The 21,567-nt window shown below is 44.4% G+C and overlaps 1 protein-coding gene across 7 annotated transcripts in view; it reads right to left on the reverse strand.

Moving 5' to 3' along the window:
* ddx4 (DEAD (Asp-Glu-Ala-Asp) box polypeptide 4) overlaps window positions 1-21,567 on the reverse strand; it is a 172,938-nt gene that overhangs the window by 117,897 nt on the left and 33,474 nt on the right. For 2 of the 7 annotated variants that reach the window (XM_041194283.1, XM_041193611.1), the window contains exon 1: window positions 11,807-11,960. The exons of 1 other annotated variant lie outside the window; for it this stretch is intronic. In XM_041194283.1, coding sequence (XP_041050217.1) covers window positions 11,807-11,835 — 29 coding nt within the window. In that variant the 5' untranslated portion in view covers window positions 11,836-11,960. 4 more of the 7 variants (XM_041194037.1, XM_041193786.1, XM_041194199.1 and 1 more) reach the window with 3 other exon arrangements.

Consider the following 21,567-nt stretch of genomic DNA (forward strand, 5'->3'; position numbering starts at 1 on the left):
AATGTTGGGGAACATAGGGTTTATTGAGAGAGAGGAACTGAAAGAAATCAGTATTAGTAGGGAAATGATGGGGAAATTGATGGGATTGAAACCAATAAATCCCCAGGGTCTGATAATCTACATCCTAGAGTATTTAAGGAAGTGGCCCGAGAAATAGTGGATGCATTGGAGGTCATCTTCTGAGAGTCTATAGACTCTGGAACAGTTCCTACAGGTTGGAGGGTAGCTAATGTAACCCCACTATTTAAAAAGGGAGGTAGAGAGAAAACAGGGAATTATAGACCAGTCAGCCTGACATCGGTAGTGGGGAAAATTCTAGATGCAATTATAAAAGATTTAATAGCTGAGCACGTGGAAAACAGTGGCAGAATCGGACAGAGTCAGCATGGATTTATGAAAGGGAAATCATGCTTGGCAAATCTACTGGAATTTTACGAGGATGTAACTAGTAGAGTTGATGAGGGGGAGCCAGTGGATGTGGTTTGTTTGGACTTTCAGAAGGCTTTAGACAAAGTCCCACATAAGAGATTAGCGTGTAAAATTAAAGCACATGTGATTGAGGGTAGTGTATTGAGATGTATAGAAAACTGGTTGGCAGGCAGGAAATAAAGAGTAGGAATAAACGGGTCTTTTTACAAATGGCAGGCAGTGACTAGTGGGGTACCACAGGGATCGATGCTGGGACCCGTTATTCACAATATATATTAATGATTTAGATGCGGGAACTAATTGTAATATCTCCAAATTTGCAGATGACACAAAGCTGGGTGGGAGGGTGAGCTGTGATGGGGATGCAGAGATGCTTCACAGTGATTTGGACAAGCTGAGTGAGTGGGAAAACGCATGGCAGATGCAGTATAATGTGGATGAATGTGAGGTTATTCACTTTGGTAGCAAAAACAGGAAGGCAGATTATCTGAATGGCTATAAATTGAGAGAGGGGAATGTGCAACGAAACCTGAGTGTCCTCATACACCAGTCGCTGAAGGTATGCATGCAGGTGCAGCAGGCGGTAAAGGCAGCAAGTGGTACGCTGGCCTTCACAACCAGAGGATTCGAGTACGGAGTAGGGATATCTTGCTGCAATTATACAGGGCCTTGGTGAGACCGCACCTGGAATAGTGTGTGCAGTTTTGGTCTTATGAGGAAGGATGTTCTTGTTATAGAGGGAATGCAGTGAAGGTTTACCAGACTGATTCCTGGGATGGCAGGACTGACATATGAGGAGAGATTGAGTCAGTTAGGATTATGTTCGCTGGAGTTCAGAAGAATGAGGGGGGGAATCTCACAGAAACCTATAAAATTCTAACAGGACTAGACAGGGTGGATGCAGGAAGGATGTTCCCGATGGTGGGGGAGTCCGGAACCAGTGGTCACAGTGAGGATACGGGGTGGACCATTTAGAACTGAGATGAGGAGAAATTTCTCCACCCAGAGAATGGTGAGCCTGTGGAATTCGCTACCACAGAAAGTAGTTGAGGCCAAAACATTGTGTTTTCGAGAAGGAGTTAGATAATAGTTCTTGGGCTGAAAGGGATTAAAGGATATGGGGAGAAAGCAGGAACAGGCAATGAGTTGGATGATCAGCCATGATCATAATGAATGGCGAAGCAGGCTCAATAGACCGAATGGCCAACTCCTGCTCCTATTTCCTACGTTTCTATCACAACAGGGACAGCAACTGATTAAGAAGGTAACCCAGCACTGCCTTCTCAGGGCAGCCAATCAGTAAAGTGCCACAGTCTAAAGGTCAGAGCATGTCGAGTGAGAAGCCAAGTAGCAGAATGGATCCCAAGTTGGTCACAAAACAGAATAAATGAAGTTAAAGGTTACTCAGGCCACAACAAAAAAAAGAGTTGGGAATGATGTTCCACCAGGAACAGTGCTGGGAGTATCATTGTTCACTATCTAGACAATCCGATTTGGTCCTCAGAAATCAGAAACTTTTGCATATGACAAAATTGGGTATATTATTAATACTAAAGAAGATTGCAACAAACACAAGACATAAGTAAACTTGCAGAATGAATGTAATTGGCAAATGAATTAATATAAATAGGTGGTGCATTTTTGTTGGAATATGAGAGAGGTCACAAACTCCGAGGAAAGTGAAGTACAGGAGCAGAAGGAAGTTCCCCTCCAAGCCACACAGCATCCTGCCTTGGAAATATATTGCCATTCCTTCACTATCACTGGGCCAAAATCCTGGAATTCCCTCCCAAACAACACTGTGGGGCACCTGCACCAGATGGACTGTGGCAGTTCAAGTCAGAGGCTCACCAACATCTTCTCAAAGGGCAATTAGAGATGGGCGATAAATGCTGGCTAGCAATGCCCACATCCCATGAATGAATAAAAAAGTTACACAAATTACTAAAGGTGACAGGTTAACAAAGCAATTTTTTTAAAAAAGCAGAGGCTCATTTCTAAATCCATAGAATTAAAAAGCATAAAATTCTGTATAGAATCTTGGTCAACTATATTGGGGTATTTCTTACATGAATAGTTCTGTTCTCCAAATTTTAAAAAGGATAGAGAGGCAATGGAGAGATTGTAAGAAAGATTTACAAGGATGACACCAAAATTGAGAGTTTGTAGCCATCAGGAAAGACCAAACAGGCTGGGGCTCTCTTTAGGAAAGAGACTGAGAAGTGACCTGACAGGTCATTAAGATTATGAATAGGTTTGATGGGGTAGATGGGGTATGGTAGGCATTAGGCTACCCCCTATCCAGAGTGGTTAGAACATACACAAGGTAATCATCCACGCCCACACAAACTACAAAGAACATTTGTTTCCAATTATCTTTCTTCCCAAGGGCAATCCCACAATGGAACAAGCTGCCAGAGGAAATAGTCACATCCATCAGTTGAAACCTTCAAGACCCATCTTTCCATTATTTCCATGTAAAAAAAAGTTCTCATTATCAGGGCCATTATTTCAGCAGCTGGTTCAGCTAGCTATAAATGTTGGTGGAATACAGCTATTAGTCTATGATGCCAATACAACTAAAGCAGAAGCAGAATGTGGAACTTGTATCATAAGGGCTAGTAGAGGTGACTAGCACAAATGTTTTTGTGAAGCCAGATAAACATATGCAGGAGAAAGGCATAGGAGAATGCAAGGGAGTTATATTAAGTCAGGTGGAAAAGGCTTGTGCAAAGCAGTATGTAATATGATATAATTAGGGTTAAGCAATAATTACGGCCTTCCTAGTTAACAATTTTCTTTTAAATTTGTAAATGGAGAATGATCTCTAGCTAATTGGCCAGGTGACAAACTAATCAGGTTAACAGCATTCAATCTGGGTCATTTAAAAAAAGTGGCCAAAGGAATGGGAGTTCCTATATTTGATAGGGAATCACACAAAGGGACAAGTTTGGTCAAAGGCCCAGCCTTGGTTAAGTAAACGACAACATTTTAAAAGCTGGACATCAGCCAAGTCACTCAGTTCGAGATATTAAAATGACTAGCTGATCAGCAAATTCCACCTTTTCTAAATCTTGCACATCCTACTTTACAAATTTGCTCCAAAACAGACAAAGCTCAGTCGGAACCCATCAGTTGTCAATACACAGCCCACACTAGTTCACTAAACTCTAGCTTTCATTACAAAATAAATGACAGCAAAAAGTGTACGATATAGACTGAGATGGAGGCACCCTCATGGCTAACTATGGACATTAAGGAAGGTATCAAACTGGAAGAAAACGTATACAATGTTTCAAAGATTAGTGATCGGCCAGAAGATGAGAAAATTATAGAAACCAGCAAAGGATGACTCAAAACAGAGGAAGAAATTAGGAATATAAGAGAAAAGTAGGAAGAAATATAAAAATAGACAGTAAAAGCTTCTACAACTATATAAAAAGAAAAAAAGAGTAGCCAAGGTGAACCTTAGTCTCAGAGCATGAGACTGAGGAATAAATAATGGGGAAAAGCAGAGAGCACCCAAGAATAGTACAAAAGCTGGGTAAAGGGAGGGAGGAGCTTAAAAACAGTCACCATCATTAGACAAAAAGTAATAGGAAAACTCATGGGGCTTAAAGCTGACAAGTTCCCTGGACCTGACGGCCTCCATTCTAGGGTCTTAAAGGAAGTGGCTGCAGAGATATCGGATGCACTTGTTGTAATTTTCCAAAATGCCTCACATTCTGGAAAGATCAGTGGATTGGAAAAAATGTAACATGTAGAAAGGAGGGAGACAGAAAGCAGAAAAAATATATAGGCCAGTTAGTCTAACATCTATCACTGGGAAAATAATAGAATCCATTAATAAAGAGGTCATAGCGGGACACTTAGAAAATCATAACACAATCATAGTCACAGTTTTGAGAAAGGGAAATCATGTTTGACAATTTTTTTTGAGGATGTAAGAAGCAGGGTGTATAACGGATACCATTAGATGTAGTGAAATACAAAAAGCATTTGATAAGATACCAAATAAAAGCTTACAACACAAGATAAGACCTCATGGCATTCAGGGCAATATATCAGCATCGAAAGAGCACTGGCCAACAGGAAACCAGTCAGGATAAATGGCTTATTTTCAGGTTGGCAAACTAACTCATGAAGTGCTGCAGCCTCAACTATTTGCAATCCATGTTAATGGCTTGGATGATTGTAACCAAATTTGCTGATTATACAAAAGGTGAACAGGAAAGCAAGTTGTGAGGAGGAACAAAGGATCTGCAAAGGGATTTTGATACATTAAATGAGTGGGAAAAATTTGGCAGGTGGAGTATGTGGGAATATGAAGTTGACAATCTGCTTTTCTATTCTTCCTGCCAAAGTATTCAAAAGATAGAGACTGCAGTTCAAAGGAATCTGGGTGTCCTTGTGCATGAATCACAATGTTAGCATGTAGGCACAGCAGGTAATTAAGAAGGCAAATGGAATGTTGGCCTCTATTGCAAGGGGGATGGAGTATAAAAATAGGGAAGTCTTGCTCCAACTGTACAGGACATTGCTGAGACCACACCTTGAGTACTGCATGCAGTTTTGTCTCCTCACTTGAGGGGGGACATACTTGCATTGGAAGCTGTTCAGAAAAGGTTCACAAAGCTGATTCCTGTAATCAAAGTGTTATCTTTTGAGGAAAAATTGATCAGATTAGGCCTAGTCACTGGACTTCAGAAGAATAAAGAGGTGATCTTAAATTAAATATACAGAATTCTAAGGAGGCCTGACAGGTTAGATACTGAGAGGACACTTCCCCTCGAGGAATCTAGAGCTAAGGACACAGTTTAAAAATAAGCAGTCTCCCATTCAAGACAGATGAGGAACATAGGGTCATTAGTCTTTGGAATTCTCTTCCACAGAGCAGTGGAAGCTGGATCATGGAATATATTCAAGGTTGAGTTAGATACCTTTTTCATTGACAAGGGAGACAAGGGTTATCGGGAGCAGGCAAGAAAGTGGAGTTGAGGCCACAATCAGATCAGCCTTGATCTTATTGAATGGTGGAGCAAGCTTGATGAGCCAAATGGCCTACTCCAGGCCCAAGTCGTGGAACAGTTACAGCACAGGAGGCCACCATTCAGTCCATCATATCTGTGCTAGTTATCCAGAAGAGAAACTCACATTCCTTTGCCTTTTTCCCCTCTAGACAGCAAATCATTTTCTCTTCCTATAATTATCCAATTCCCCTTTGAAAGCCATGATTGAATCTGCCTCCACTAAATTCAAAGCAGATCATTTCCACCCACCGTGCAAAAGTTGCTCCTCATTTTGCCATTTACCTTAAATCAATATCCTCTGGTTCTCAACCCTTCCGCTAATGGAAACAATCTTTTGCTCCTCTGTCCAGATCCCTCATAATTTTGAGCACCTCTGTCAAACTTCCTCTTCAATCTTCCCTTCTCCAGGGAGAAGAGCACCAGCTTCTCCACTCTCTCCTCGTAACTGAACTCCCTCATCCCTGAAACCATTCATAAATCTTCTCTGCAACCCCTGTGATGCCTTCACATCCTTCCTGAAGCGTGGTGCCCAAAATTAGGCACTATATTCTAGCTGAAGCCAAACCAATATTTTATAAAGGTTCACCATCACTTTCTTACTTTTAAGCTATCTGCCTTGATTCAAAGAGCCCAGGCCTCTGTACGTTTTATTAACTGCTTCCTCAACCTGCGTTGCCACCTTCAATGATTTATGCACATATACCCCCATGTCCCTCTGCTCCTGCACTCCACGTAGAATTTTATATTCCCTCTCATCATTCTTCCTACCAAGACAAATCACTTCATATTTCTCTGCATTAAGTTTCAGCTGCCACCTGTCTGCCCATTCCACCAGTCTATGTCCTTTTGAAGTCTATCACTATCCTCCTCACAGTTCACAATACTTCCAAGTTTTGTGTCATCTGCAAATTTTGCAATTGTATCTAGCACACAGAGGTCTAGATCTGTGGGAGGCAGTGGCATAGAGGCATTCTCACTGGACTGGTAATTCAGAGACCCAGAGTAATGTTCGAGGGACCTGGGTTTGAGTCCCACCACAGCAGATGGTGGAATTTGAATCCAATAAAAATCTGGAATTGAAAGTCAAATGATAGCCACAAAAACCATTCTTTTAAGGGAGGATATCTGCCATCTTCACCTGGTCTGGCCGACATGTGACTCCAGATCTGCAGCAATATGGCTGGCCCTTTGAAACGGCCTGGCAAGCCACTCAGTTGTGTCAAACCACTACAAAGTCGCAAAAGAAAAAGGAATGAAATCTGATGGACCACCCAGCATTAACCTCAGCACCAGAAACGACAATGGCAAACTCAGCCCTGTCAACCCTGCAAAGCTTTCCTTGCTAACATCTGTCAACAAATACTCATGGAATCATACCTTACAGGTCATGTCCCAGACACCACCATCATCATTCCTGGGTAGGCCTAGCAGAGTTGGCAGCAGAGTGGTATACAATCCTCAACATCAACTCCGGACCCCATTAAGTCTCATGGCATTAGGTCAAACATGAGCAAAGAAATCTCCTGATTACGCTACCCCACCCCCACCACCAGCTGATGAATCAGTACTCAATGTTGCCCACCACTTGGAGGAAACAGAGGGTGGTAAGGGCACAGAATATATTCTGCATGGGGCACTTCAATGTCCATCAGCAAGAGTCGCTCGGAAGCAACACCACAGACCGAGCTATAAAGAACTTTTTTTATTCGTTTATTACCCATTCCTAATCAGAGGGCATTTAAGAGTCAACCACATTGCTGGAGTCACATATAGACCAGACCAGCTAAGGACAGTACATTTCCTTCCCTAAAAGATATAAGTGAACCAGATGGATTTACACAACAATTGACAATGGTTTTGTGGTCAGACTTTTAATTCCAGATTTTTATTGAGTTCAAATTTCTCTATCTGCCATGGTGGGACTTGAACCCAGATCCCCAGAGAATTACCCTGGGTCTCTGGAATATTAGTCCAGTGGCAATAGCACTGCACCACCACCTCCTGTCCGTGGCAGATGGTGAAGGAACCAAGAGGAAAAACCATATTTCATCTCATCCTCACCAACCTGCCTGCTGCAGATGCATTTGACCATGACAGCATTTGTAGGAGCGACCACCAGTCATTGTGGAAATGAAGTCCTGTCTTCACACTGAGAATACCTTCCATCATGTTGTGTGGCACTACCACTGTGCTAAATCGGAAAGATTTCGAAAGGATCTAGTTCTGGGCATCCATGAGGCGCTGTGGGCCTTCAGCAGCAACAGAATTGTACTCAACCACAATCTGTAACCTCATGGCCGAGCAAATCCTCCACACTACCATTACCAATAAGCCAGGGGGTCAACCCTGGTTCAATGATGAGTGCAGGAGGGCATGCCAGAAGCAGCACTATGCATCCCTAAAAATGGGGTGTCAGCCTGGTGAGGCTACAACAAAGGACTACTTGCATGCCAAACAGCATACGACAGACAGAGCTGAGCGATTCCACAACGAAAGGATTAGATCCAAGTTCTGCAGTCCTGCCACATCCAGTTGAATGCTGGTGCACAATTAAACAATGCACTGGAAGAGGAAGCCCTACAAATATCCCCATTTTCAATGATGGAGGAGCCCAGCGCATCAATGCAAAAGATAAAGCTGAAGCATTTGCTACAATCTTCAACCAGAACTGCTGAGTGGATGATCCATCTCGGCCTCCTCCAGAGGTCCCCAACATCACAGATGCCAGTCTTCAGCCAATTCAATTCACTCCACATCATATCAAGAAATGGCTGAAGGCACTGGATAGCACAAAGGCTATGGACCCTGCCAATATTCCGGCAATAGTACTGAAGACTTGTGCTCCAGAACTTGCTGCACTCCTTGCCAAGCTGTTCCAACACAGCTGCAATACAGGCAATTTTTCAAAATGATGGGTAGATGCCTAGGTATGTCCTGCACACAAAAAACAGGTCAAACCTAGCCTGACCAATTACCGCCTCAGTCTACTTCTCCATCATCAGTAAAGTGATGCAAGGGGTCATCAACAAGCTATCAAGCAGCACTTGCTTACCAACAACCTGCTCACTAACGCTCAGTCTGGGTTCCACCAGGGTCACTGTGCTTCTGACCTCATTACAGCCTTGGTTCAAACATGGACAAAAGAGCTGAAGTCCTGAGGTGAGGCAAGAGTGACTGCCCTTGACATCAAGGCTGCATTCAACAGAGTGTAGCATCAAAGAGCCCTAGCAAAACTGGAGTCAGTGATAATCAGGAGGAAAACTCTTTGCTAGTTGGAATCATAGCTAGTACAAAGGAAGATGGTTGTGGCTGTTGGGAAGTCAGTCATCCCAGAACATGACTGCAGGAGTTCCTCAGGGTAGTATCCTCAGCCCAACCATCTTCAGCTGCTTCATCAACGGCCTTCCTTCCATCATGAGGTCAGAAGTGGGGATGATCACTGATGATTGCACAATGTCCAGTACAATTCATAACTCCTCAGGTACTGAAGCAGTCCATGTCCAAATTCAGCAAGACCTGGACAATATCCAGGTTTGGGCTGACAAGTGGCAAGTAACATTCATGCCACACAAGTGTCGAGCAATGATCACCTCCAACAAGAGAGAATCCAACCATCGCCCCTTGATGTTCAATGACATTACCATCATTGTATAAACCACTATCAACATCCTTGAGGTCACCATTGACCAGAAATTGAACTAGACTAGCCATATAAATACTGTGGCTGCAAGAGCAGGTCAGGGGCTAGGAATCGTGCAACAAGTAACTCACCTCCTGACTCGCCAAAGCCTGTCTGCCATATCTACAAGGCACAAATCAGGAGTGTGATGGAATACTCCCCACCTGCCTGGATCAGTGCAGCTCCCACAACACTCGAGGCTTGACACCGTCCAGGACAAAGCAGTCCACTTGATTGGCACCACATCCACAAACATTCACCCATTCCATCAGTGATGCAGCAGCGTGTACCATATATAAGATGCACTACAGGAATTCACCAAGGCTCCTTCGACAGCACCATCCAAACCCACAACCACTACCACCTAGTAGGACAAGGGCAGCAGATTGATGGGAACACCACCACCTGGAAGTTCTCCTCCCAGTCACTCACCATCATAACATGGAAATATATCATCGTTCCTCCACTGTCGCTGGGTCAAAATCCTGGTACTCCCTTCCTAACGTCACTGTGGGTGTACTTACATCACATGGATTGCAGCGGTTCAAGAAGGCAGCTCACCACCACCTTCTCAAGGGCAACTAGCGATGGGCAATAAATGCTGGCCAGATCCAGCTTCACCCCATTGAAAGTGGTCCACTCCTAATTATTTTTTACTCCAAATGCTCCTTGTCTTTTTCTATCGCTAACCTAAGTCTCTCAATACTATGATCACTATCTCCAAAACATTGCCCTATTGACACTTGAACAACTTCATTCCCCAAAACCAGATCCAGCAATGCCCACTTCCATAAAAAGCAAAAAACTGCAGATGCTGGAAATTCAAAACAAAAATAATACCTGGAAAAACTCAGCAAGTCTGACAACATCTGCGGAGAGGAACACAGTTAACATTTCGAGTCCGTATGACTCTTCAACAGAACTAAGTAAAAATAGAAAAGAGGTGAAATATAAGCTGGTTTAATGGGGGGGGGGGGGGGAAAGAGAAAGAGAGACAGGTAGACCACTTCCTCACTGGGCCAGAAACATAATGCTCTAGAAAACTCTCCCAAACATATCAAACCCTTTCCCCCACTCTGTCTTTTACACTATTACTATCCCAGTCTACATCTGGATAATTCAAGATCCCACAAGTGCACCAGTTTTTGCAGCTCTAATTTCCTTGCAAGTTTGTTCCTCTACATCTTTCCCACTAGTTGAAGGCCTAAAGAATACACCTAATAGTGTAATGGTACCGCTATTGCTTCTTACCTTGAACCAAACAGATTATGTACTTTACTTCTCTAGGATATCCTCTCTTTTGCCAGCACTATAATTTCATCTTTAATCACTGCTGCCCCCGCCCCCCCCCCCCCCCAACCAGCTCCCCATTCATCTTCTCTATCCTCCCTATTTCCACACGCGCTAGTGCACAGTGGCAATGCCCAGAGGAAACTGGGTTTTATCCGAATTGCAAACCTCCGAACAGACGGTGGCTGGTGGACATTCTCCCTACCCCATCCCCTTTTAGAACAACTACGGCTGCGGTAAAATCCTTACATTATTTCAGACATTCGACAGTCTCTGAACACAAATGTGTATTTAGGGCCTCAAGCTCTTTCCTGCTGCTGGCAAACACGAGGGCCTGTCCCAGGCAGTCACTGACATCTTTATCCCAATCGGGAGAAGGTAAGAGGTGCCCATGTGCAGCTTCACGGTGACCCTTCCCTCTGCCCCAAGCCCGGGTATTTAAGACATTGGGCTTGGTGACTGTACTGTCCCTCCTCCGGAGCGGGGCATTTTACTTACTGAGGGTATTTTTTTTTCGCAGCCTCTTACTCCTCGCCTCCTTTTTGGCGCGTTTTCCAACCTCACGTGGCCCCTCCAGCGAGGACACGTGATGCCAGATGCACGGCTGCGTGCCCATTGTGACGCAGAAACGTGATCCACGGCTGCTTCGACTGCGACATTCCCCCCCACGGGCCCGCGCGGGCTCCCGGGCAGCTCCGGCTCAGCTGCAACTACTAGAACACCCCATCCCCCATTCCCCCCACCCCGGATGGATTGCAGCCGGCGAATTTAACCCTTTGAATGGGGTCGAAACCCTCCTTCCTTCCAAAAATCATGAAAAGGGGAAACTTGAGAACGCAAAACAAAATTGCATCAACTTTTCTTAAATAATTAAAAGTAGTATTCTGTCTTAATACTTTTTCACTCAATGGTAACAGTGATCTCCAAATTGATGCAAAGTTGTTTTAAAAATGGCATTAACTTTATGCAACTAGTCTGAACGCTGGTGTACCTAGCTACATGACCAAGCTGTAACATAAAAAGCAAAAATGCCGGAGGGGTAAAGTTTAAACTAAGTCAATGTCCAATTTAACGATTTCATGTAAGCATTTCACACAAAAAAACAGCCGTAGAACACTCCCAAATAGCAACACGAGATCAATCAAGCAACCTCCTGGAAAAAGAGTAAAAAATCTGCAAAACAGGCAGGATCAAGTATTTCGTGAAAGAGAACAAAGAAATGATTATTGCTTCCAACAACTTCTCAATAATATTCGCACAAAACGACCTGGTCCATAACTTACCTTCTCTTCGATAACCTGTACAACACAGTTTGAAACCACAATTTTCCCCTCTTATAAACAACCAATCAATACAGGCACTGCCTGGATATTCTCACCTTAAGTACAGATTGAAAACAAACCACATATTTCCGCTGGGTCCTAAACTCTCCAGGCCCAAGGGCAATGCATAAGTTCTTCACCTCAATATTTACTAAAAGGAGCAGTCTTTTTTTGCTGGCGAATCGACTGTTTCCCTGACAGTGGTATTTGCATATTCTTAACACTAGATGGCCCCCTAATAGTATTACAACATTATAACAATTACACCCGAAAGTCTTATTATTCTTTGACAAAATATTCTAAGGCTCTGGAAATATAAGCACCTGGTTATTACCGCACCAATTTGAGTATTTATTGGTACATGACATTACTTAAACGGCTTACATAGATTACAACATTTAAGATACATGTTTGTTATGGAAAGAACTTGCATTTATATACCTTTCACAACCTCAGGACATGTCAAAGTGCTGTAAAATAAAAGCAAAAAACTGCAGATGCTGGAAATCCAAAACAAAAACAAAAATACCTGGAAAAACTCAGCTGGTCTGACAGCATCTGCAGAGAGGAATGCAGTTAGCGTTTTGAGTCCGAATGACTTCACCAGAACTAAGGAAAAATAGAAGAGATGTGAAATATAAGCTGGTTTAAGGGGTGGGGGGAGAGTTGGGACAGATAGAGCTGGATAGAGGGCTAGTGATAGGTGGAGATAGCCGAAAAATGTCATGGACAAAGGAACAAAGAGGTGTTGGTGGTGGTGATATTAGCTAAGAAATGTGCTAATAGGTGACATTAAGGGTAGAAAGCAGGACAAGCAAGGTACAGATAGCCCTAGTGGGGGTGAGGTGGGGGAAGGGGTCGAAATAGGCTAAAAGGTAGAGATAAAACAATGGATGGAAATACATTTTTTAAAAATAGGAATAGGTGGGAAAAATATATATAAATTATTGGGAAAAGGGGGATCGGAAAGGGGGTGGGGATGGAGGAGAGAGCTCATGATCTTAAGTTATTGAACTCAATGTTAAGTCCGGAAGGCTGTAAGGTGCCTAGTCGGAAGATGAGGTGCTGTTCCTCCTGTTTGCGTTGAGCTTCACTGGAACAATGCAGCAGGTCAAGGATGGACATGAGGACATGATAGCAGGGTGGTGTGTTGAAATGGCAAGCAACAGGGAGGTTTGGGTCATGCTTGCGGACAGACCAAAGGTGTTCCACAAAACGGTCGCCCAGTCTGCGTTTGGTCTCTCTCCAGTGTAGAGGAAACTGCATTTCACTTGTACTTCCCTCAATTTAATCTACTGCATTCGCTGCTTCCAACGCAGTTTCCTCTACATTGGAGAGACTAAATGCAGACTGGGTGACCACTGCCTGCTGCAATGTTCCAGTGAAGCTCAACGCAAACTGGAGGAACAGCACTCATCTTCCGACTAGGCACTTTACAGCCTTCCAGACTGAATATTGAGTTCAACAACTTTAGATCATGAGCTCTCTCTTCCATCTCCAACCCCTTTCCGATCCCCCTTTTTCCAATAATTTATATATATTTTTCTTTTCCCACCTATTCCCATTATTTTTAAATGTATTTCCATCCATTGTTTTATCTCTACCTTTTAGCCTATTTCGATCCCTTCCCCCCACCCCACCCCCACTAGGGCTATCTGTACCTTGCTCGTCCTGCTTTCTATCCTTAATGTCACCATTAGCACATTTCTTAGCTAATATCACCACCATCAACACCTCTTTGTCCTTTTGTCTATGACATCTTTTGACAAAGTCCACTTATCACTGGCCCTCTATCCAGCTCTACTTGTTCCCCCCTCCCCTTAAACCAGCTTATATTTCACTTCTTTTCTATTTTTCCTTAGTTCTGGTGAAGAGTCATACGGACCCAAAACACTAACTGTATTCCTCTCCACAGTTGCTGTCAGACCTGCTGAGTTTTTCCAGGTATTTTTGTTTTTGTTGCTATAAAATAAAGCTTGGGACTCCTATAGGTGCTAATTTAGATATTTTAATTTGTGAAAAGGCTAAATGACCAAACATGCTTTTCCACAGGCCAAGAAGCCCATGATGAATGCAATTAATTTTGCTTCCAATCTCCACCCCTCCATCATTTTCACGTGGTCCATCTCTGACACTTCCCTTCCCTTCCTTGACCTCTCTGTCTCAATCTCTGGTGATAGACTGTCCACCAATATCCATTACAAACCTACCGACTCCCACAGCTACCTCGACTACAGCTCCTCACACCCTGCTTCCTGTAAGGACTCCATCCCATTCTCTCAGTTCCTTTGCCTCCGTCGCATCTGTTCCGATGATGCTACCTTCAAAAACAGTTCCTCTGACATGTCCTCCTTCTTCCTTAACCGAGGTTTTCCACCCACGGTCGTTGACAGGGCCCTCAACCGTGTCCGGCCCATCTCCCGCGCATCCGCCCTCACGCCTTCTCCTCCCTCCCAGAAACATGATAGGGTCCCCCTTGTCCTCACTTATCACCCCACCAGCCTCCGCATTCAAAGGATCATCCTCCGCCATTTCCGCCAACTCCAGCATTATGCCACCACCAAACACATCTTCCCTTCACCCCCCTTATCGGCATTCCGTAGGGATCGTTCCCTCTGGGACACCCTGGTCCACTCCTCCATCACCCCCTACTCCTCAACCCCCTCCTATGGCACCACCCCATGCCCACGCAAAAGATGCAACACCTGCCCCTTCACTTCCTCTCTCCTTACCGTCCAAGGGCCCAAACACTCCTTTCAAGTGAAGCAGCATTTCACTTGCATTTCCCCCAACTTAGTCTACTGCATTCGTTGCTCCCAGTGTGGTCTCCTCTACATTGGAGAGACCAAAAGTAAACTGGGCGACCGCTTTGCAGAACACCTGCGGTCTGTCCGCAAGAATGACCCAAACCTCCCTGTCGCTTGCCATTTTAACACCCCACCCTGCTCTCTTGCCCACATGTCTGTCCTTGGCTTGCTGCTTTGTTCCAGTGAAGCCCAACGCAAACTGGAGGAACAACAACTCATCTTCCGACTAGGCACTTTACAGCCTTCCGGACTGAATATTGAATTCAACAACTTTAGGTCATGAGCTCCCTCCTCCATCCCCACCCCCTTTCTGTTTCCCCCTTCCTTTTGTTTTTTCCAATAAATTATATAGATTTTTCTTTTTCCCACCTATTTCCATTATTTTTAAATATTTTTAAATCTTTTATACTCCCCCCCACCCCCACTAGAGCTATACCTTGAGTGCCCTACCATCCATTCTTAATTAGCACATTCGTTTAGATAATATCACCAACTTTAACACCTATGTGTTCTTTTGTTCTGTTGTCTGTGACATCTTTTGATGATCTGCTTCTATCACTGCTTGTTTGTCCCTACAACCAGACCAATTTTATTTAAATATGAGTGTTACAACTTCAATGTACCAAGTTTCATGTCTAAGTTTGCGCATCTCAGCATTGATTCATATACAAAACAAAAACAGAATTACCTGGAAAAACTCAGCAGGTCTGGCAGCATCGGAGGAGAAGAACAGAGTTGACGTTTCGAGTCCTCATGACCCTTCAGCAGAACTGAAACCTCAACTCTTTTCTTCTCCGCCGATGCTGCCAGACCTGCTGAGTTTTTCCAGGTAATTCTGTTTTTGTTTTTGTTTTGGATTTCCAGCGTCCGCAGTTTTTTGTTTTTATTGATTCATATACAGGTCAATGTTTCACCTTTCCACTTTATTACAACAATCTAAGTGTTTCAATTGTGAGGGAGTTACATGCAGAAGAAATCTAACATTCTACAAATGTGGTGAGAGGAATTTACCACACAAGAATCATTTTGAGTTTTATTGTAGGGTGAGGTGAGGCTGTTTCTTTGTTGATGAATTTATTGCACCTTAAACACAGGTTTTATGATACTACAAGAATTCTGTCTTTTAAATGGCCCTAAATTTGACCTGTCTTTGTTTCTGCATTAACAAACCTGTGTCAAAATAAATTAGTCACTTCTAGATTGAGGTTCATGTTGTGATGAATTTGTACAAGCATAAACTTGCATTTATATAATACATGTAAGATAGAAAATATTACACACCAAGGCACTATACAGAGGAGAAATTGTCCCTGAGCAGCAGTAGAAGGGTGAAGAGAGCATCTTTGAAAAGTTAAGATTTTGGTGAGAGTTTTAAAGGCAGGAGAAAAGGTGTGAATGTTTAGCTCTTGAGACAGAAGTTCACAGAGCAGATGGAAGGGAGGGATGCACAGCAGGTCAAAGTTAATTAAAGGCCACAGATGGCAATGTTGGGCTGGAACTGCAGCAAGGTCTTGGAGGCATTTTTAAAGGAGGAGAGCAATTTTGAATTCTATATTTTAGTAGGAAGGGAGATGAAGGTGATCCTTGGGACAGGAGTGATGGGTGAATACAATGTTATCTGACACAGGGTATGAGTCAAGAGGCCAGAATTAGAGGAGTGCAGGTATCTTAGAGGGTTGTGGGGCTGGAGGAAATTACAAAGTTGTGGGGGGCAGTGGGGAGGGCCATGGAGGAAATTTGAAAACACAGATGAGAACTTTAAAATCAAGGTGTTGCTTAATCAGGAAATACTGCAGATGCTGAAAATGTTTCACTGAGTTACATTCATTGTTACAGCACAGAAGGAGGCCATTCAGCCTATCATGTCTGCACCAGCTCTCCAAATGATCAATTCACATTCCCCGCCCTCTCCGTATAACCCTGTTTCAGCTCCACTATTTAAAGGAACACTGTGAGGCTCTTCATGGAGTCATTCTAGAAGTGCCAGAACTGAACTAGCCACTGGACAAATGGTAGGTAAACATGGGAACGTTGCACCACAGTTCTGAGACATGCCCCTGGACATCATGCTGTGGGCTGTAAGAGCCTGCAGGAAAGTTCTGCCCCCTATGGATGGGAGGAAGAAGGGAGCTAAGGAGACCAAGCAGGCATGGCTGGAACTGAAAGAGGACATCAGCAGCATGGGTGTGGTGCCTTGCTTCTTAATACAGTTCCAGTGGAGGTTTAATGAACTAAGCAGGGCAAGAAATGTGAATTAGCATGCCACATTCAAGTACAAACCCCTTCACCCTGCCTTCCCTAGCCTTCACAGGCCATAATTTTCCAGTCTTCCTTAGATTTAGGGGCGGTGCCCAGGGACTGGAGAACTGCAACCTTGTTCAAAAGGGTGTAAAGATAAGCCCAGCAATTACAAGCCAGTCAGTTTAACCTGAAGAGTGAGGAGGCTTTTAGAAATGATAATTCAGAACAAAATTAATAGTCACTTGGGCAAATGCAGGTTAATTAAGTAAAGCCAGCGTGGATTTGTTAAAGTAAATTGTGTTTAACTAACTTGCCTGAGCTTTTTGATGAAGTAATAGAGAGGGTATGAGGGTATAATTGTTCATGTGATGCACATGGACTTCCAAAGGCTTTTTGATAAAGTGCCACACAACAAAGTTAGAGCTTATGGAATAAAAGGGCAGTAGCAACATGGATATGAAATTGGCTAAGTGACAGGAAACAAAAAATAATGGTGAACAGTTGTTTTCTGGCCTAGAGGAAGGTTTATAACAGAGTTCCCCAGAGGTCATTGTTAGCACCCCTGCTCTTACTGACATATCTATGACCTAGACTTTGGTGTGCAGGGCATTATTTCAAAATTTGCGGATGATACAAAGTTTGGAAGTATTGTGAACCATGAGGAGGATAGTGTAGAATTTCAGAAGGAAATAGACAGGTTGGTGGAATGGATAGACAAGTAGCAGATGACATTGAATGCAGAAAAGTGTGAAATGATTCATTTTGGTAGAAAGAGCATGGGGAGACAATATTTTTTTAAAAAGGGTACAATTCTAAAGCAGGAAAGGTTGACAGCAGTTGGACTTGGGTGTATAATGTATATAAATAATTGAAGGTGGCAGGACAGGCTGAGAGAGCAGCTAATAAAGCATATGGCATCTTGGGCTTTTTCAATAGGGGTATTGAGTACAAAAGCAAGGAAGTTATGTTAAACCTGTATAAAACACTGGCTTGGCATCAACTGAAGTACTATGTCCAGTTCTGGTCAGCACACTTTAGGAAGGATGTGAAGGCATTAGAGAGGGTGCAGAAAAGATTCACGAGAATGGTTCCGGGAAAAAAGAACTTCAGTTAGGTAGAAAGTTTGGAGAAGTTGGGACTGTTCTCCTTGGAGAAGAGAGGATGGAGAGGAGATTCAAAATCATCAAGGCTTCCGGACAGAATAGATAGGGAGAAATTGTTTCCATTGGTGGAAGGATTGGGAACCAGAGGGCACAGATTTAAGGTAATTGGTGAAAGAAGCATTGGCGACATGAGGAGAAACTTTTCATGCAGCAAGTGGTTAGGATCTGCAATATACTGCCTGGGGGTGTGGTGGAGACAGGGTCAATTCAGGCTTTCAAAAAGAAATCGGAACATTATCCAAAAAGCAATACTTTGCAGGGCTACAGGGAAAAGGCAAGGGAGTGAAACTGGTAGAATTGCTCCTTTAGAGGGCCAGCACAGACACAATGGGCCAAATGGCCTCCTTCAGTGCTGTAGCCATTCTCTGATACTGTGATTCTCCTAAACATCACTCCTCAAACCAGCACACCTTGCAACTGAACCCATCCCTCTTTCTTGAGCCACTTCCTCAGATTCTCATTTGACTAGGCATCAATGTCACTTTCATGCAGAGTTACACCCATCCCTCACAGTTTGTCTTCACAATGTTGTCCTTCTATCCTCTCAAAACATTCCACAGCTCACACTTAAAGGTCTCTTTTTTCTTGCAGGAGACAAGAACACAGAACACCAGGGAGAGGCAGAGAACCCGGATGTGACTCGTAGCCTCCCTGACAGCAACAGAGGCACTGGGGATAAATTGTCATGGGATGGCTGGCCCTTGGTGATGGGGGGATGGGGATTTCCTGGCTACCTGGTGACAGAGTTAAATATAACACAGCCACATGGCACACAACCCTCACTTTTGTAGACTTTATGAAACCATCCACTGAAAAATGATAGCTGTCAATTCTAATTCATATCTTTCATTACTAACCGATCCCAAAAGTGCCCCTGAGCAGCTACCACTAGAGAAAGTCTTTCACTCTGAGAATGTCACTCACTCTGAGGATAGACTATCACAAGACTCATGAGCACTCCCACCATCTCAGATTCATGAACCTCGAGACAGGTGGTTGAGTTGTCAGATAGTATAACACACATCACAAGTGAGCAGGAGCAGATGACGGAGACAGGTACAGTAGTGGAGAGAAGTCCTCGTCAGAAAGTGCAGGACTCAGCTGGGTGCAGATGCTGAACCTCAGAGGTCATTGGTGAAAAGAACAATTATGGAACAACTACAAAAGATGTCTGACTTTCTGTCAGCATTTCAAGAGGCACTGTGTATTACTGGAAAGACATTGGAGGATTCTGTCCTCACCATGAGTGCCATGGTGTTTCAGGCCCTTGCGTTTCCTTTCATTTGGTCAAGGGACATGGGTATCACTGGCTAGGCCAGCATTTATTGCCCATTCCTAATTGCCTTTGAGAAGTTGGTGGTGAGCTGCCTTCCTGAACCATTGCACCATGTGGTGTAGGTACACCCACATTGTGTTGGGAAAGGAGTTCCAGGATTTTGACCCAACAGTGAAGGAACAGAGATATAGCTCCAAGTCAGGATGGTGTGTAGCTTGGAAGGGAACTTGCAGGTGATGATGTTCCCATGCATCTGCTGCCCTTGTATTTCTAGGTGATGTGGTAGTGGGTTTATCGGCCCTCCATCCTAAGGTCAGAAGTGGGGATGTTCACTGATGATTGCACAATGTTCAGCAACATTCATGACTCCTCAGAAACTGAAGCAGTCCATGTCCATATGCAGCGAGAGCTGGACAACGTTCAGGCTTAGGCTGATAAGTGGCAAGTAACATTCATGTCACACAAGTTCCAGGCAAAGAACATCTCCAACAAGAGAGGATCTAACCATCTCCCCTTTATATTCAATGTCATTACCATTGCAAAATCCCCCACTCTCAACATCATGGGGTTACCATTGACCAGCAACTGATCTGGACTTGCCATATAAATACTGTGGCTACAAGAGCAGGTCAGAGACGGGGAATTCTACGTAGCATAACTCATCTTCTGACTCTACAAAGCCTGTCCACCATCTACAAGGTACAAGTCAGGAATGTGTTGGAATACGCTTCACTTGCCTTGATGAGTGCAGCTCCCACAGCACTCAAGAAGCTCGGCACCATCCAGGACAAAGCAGCCCACTTGATTGCACCCCATTCACCACCTTAAACATTCAATCCTTCTGCCACTGATGCACAATGGCAGCAGTTGTACTACCTACCAAGGCTCCTTCGACAATACCTTCCAAACCCACGACCACCACCATCTAAAAGGACAAGGGCAGCAAATGCACAGCAACAAACCACCTGCAAGTTCCTCCAAGCCATTCACCACTCTAATATGGAAATATATCACTATTCCTTCCCTGTCACTGGTCAAAATCCTGGAACTCCCTCCCTAACATCACTTTGGGTGCACTGCAGCAATTCAAGAATGCTTCTTCTCAAGAGCAATTAGGAATGGGCAATAAATGCTGGCCTAGCCAGTGATGCCCACATTCCATGAACAAATAAAATAAAAGCCTGAAAATTGTCCATTCTTACTGCATATTGACATGTACTGCTTCAGTATCTGAGGAGTCACGAATGTTGCTGAACATTGAGCACTCATCAGCCAATATCTCTACTTAAGACGTTATGGCCTAGGGCTGAATTTTGCCCTCATCAGGCGGGCGTGGTGGGCGAGCGCACCGGGCAAGCCCAGGAGCAGCCACGAAAGCAACCGCCACCTGCAATCAGGCCCCACCCAGGGTGAAACGCAGCTTGTCATTGGCCAGGAAGGGCCAAGCAGGGGCAGTGGCCTGTTGGCTGCTGAGTCCAATGGCGAAACAACAGCCGGCAGAAAGAAGGCCCAGACAGGCACAGAAAGGGACAGGGAAAGACGTCTGGCTGCAGTTTGGACCATGCATTCGAGTGCAGCTGCAAACGTCAGACGGGTGGGCAAGTTGGGTGGGCACTCGGCTCCCCACTTTTCCGATGAATGTCTCGCCATCCTCCTGAAGGAGGTGGTTTCCAGGAGGCACACCCTTGCCCCCAGAGATGGGAGGAGGAGGCCATCGCACCTCACGTAGAGGGCATAGGAGGAAGTGGCAGCCCGGGTGAGCAACCATGATGTGGTGCAGCGCACATGGGTGCAGTACCTGAAGTGCTTCAATGACCTGCTGTGCCCAGGAAGAGTGAGTACTGTGTTGGCATGGCTCAGTATGCAGAAGTGTTAAGGCGTGTCCATCCCCACCCCCACCACGGACCTCAGGGCTGTTAGAGTCTGAGTGTCAACAGTCATTGATGCCAGAGCTGGCCAAGGGGGTGAGCCCTGGCTGATTGGACTGGTTGCCATGTGGCTCAAAGGCCACAACTCCGATATGCCCTGTGAGGTATTCCTCAGCTGGGGTTGGCCAGAATACAATGGTGCTGCAGGTAGAGAGTGGACTAATCAATGCTTATCTGTTCTTTCAGGAGAAGATGAGCCATAGACAATCAGAGAAGTCACGTACAGGCAGAGGCCCACCCAACCTGCTGCTGCTCTCCCAATTCAAGCAGGACGCCATTGAGCTTGAGAGCCGGCACACTCCCTGCAGAGAGGCAGGGGTGCCAGATGAAGGTAAGAGGACAGTGCACAGAGGTGAGACTCTTGGATTGTGCAATCATTCCATTGTAGTCACCTCATTGATA

This window comes from Carcharodon carcharias, chromosome 1, assembly GCF_017639515.1.
Source record: "Carcharodon carcharias isolate sCarCar2 chromosome 1, sCarCar2.pri, whole genome shotgun sequence".
Classification (NCBI taxonomy): domain Eukaryota; kingdom Metazoa; phylum Chordata; class Chondrichthyes; order Lamniformes; family Lamnidae; genus Carcharodon; species Carcharodon carcharias.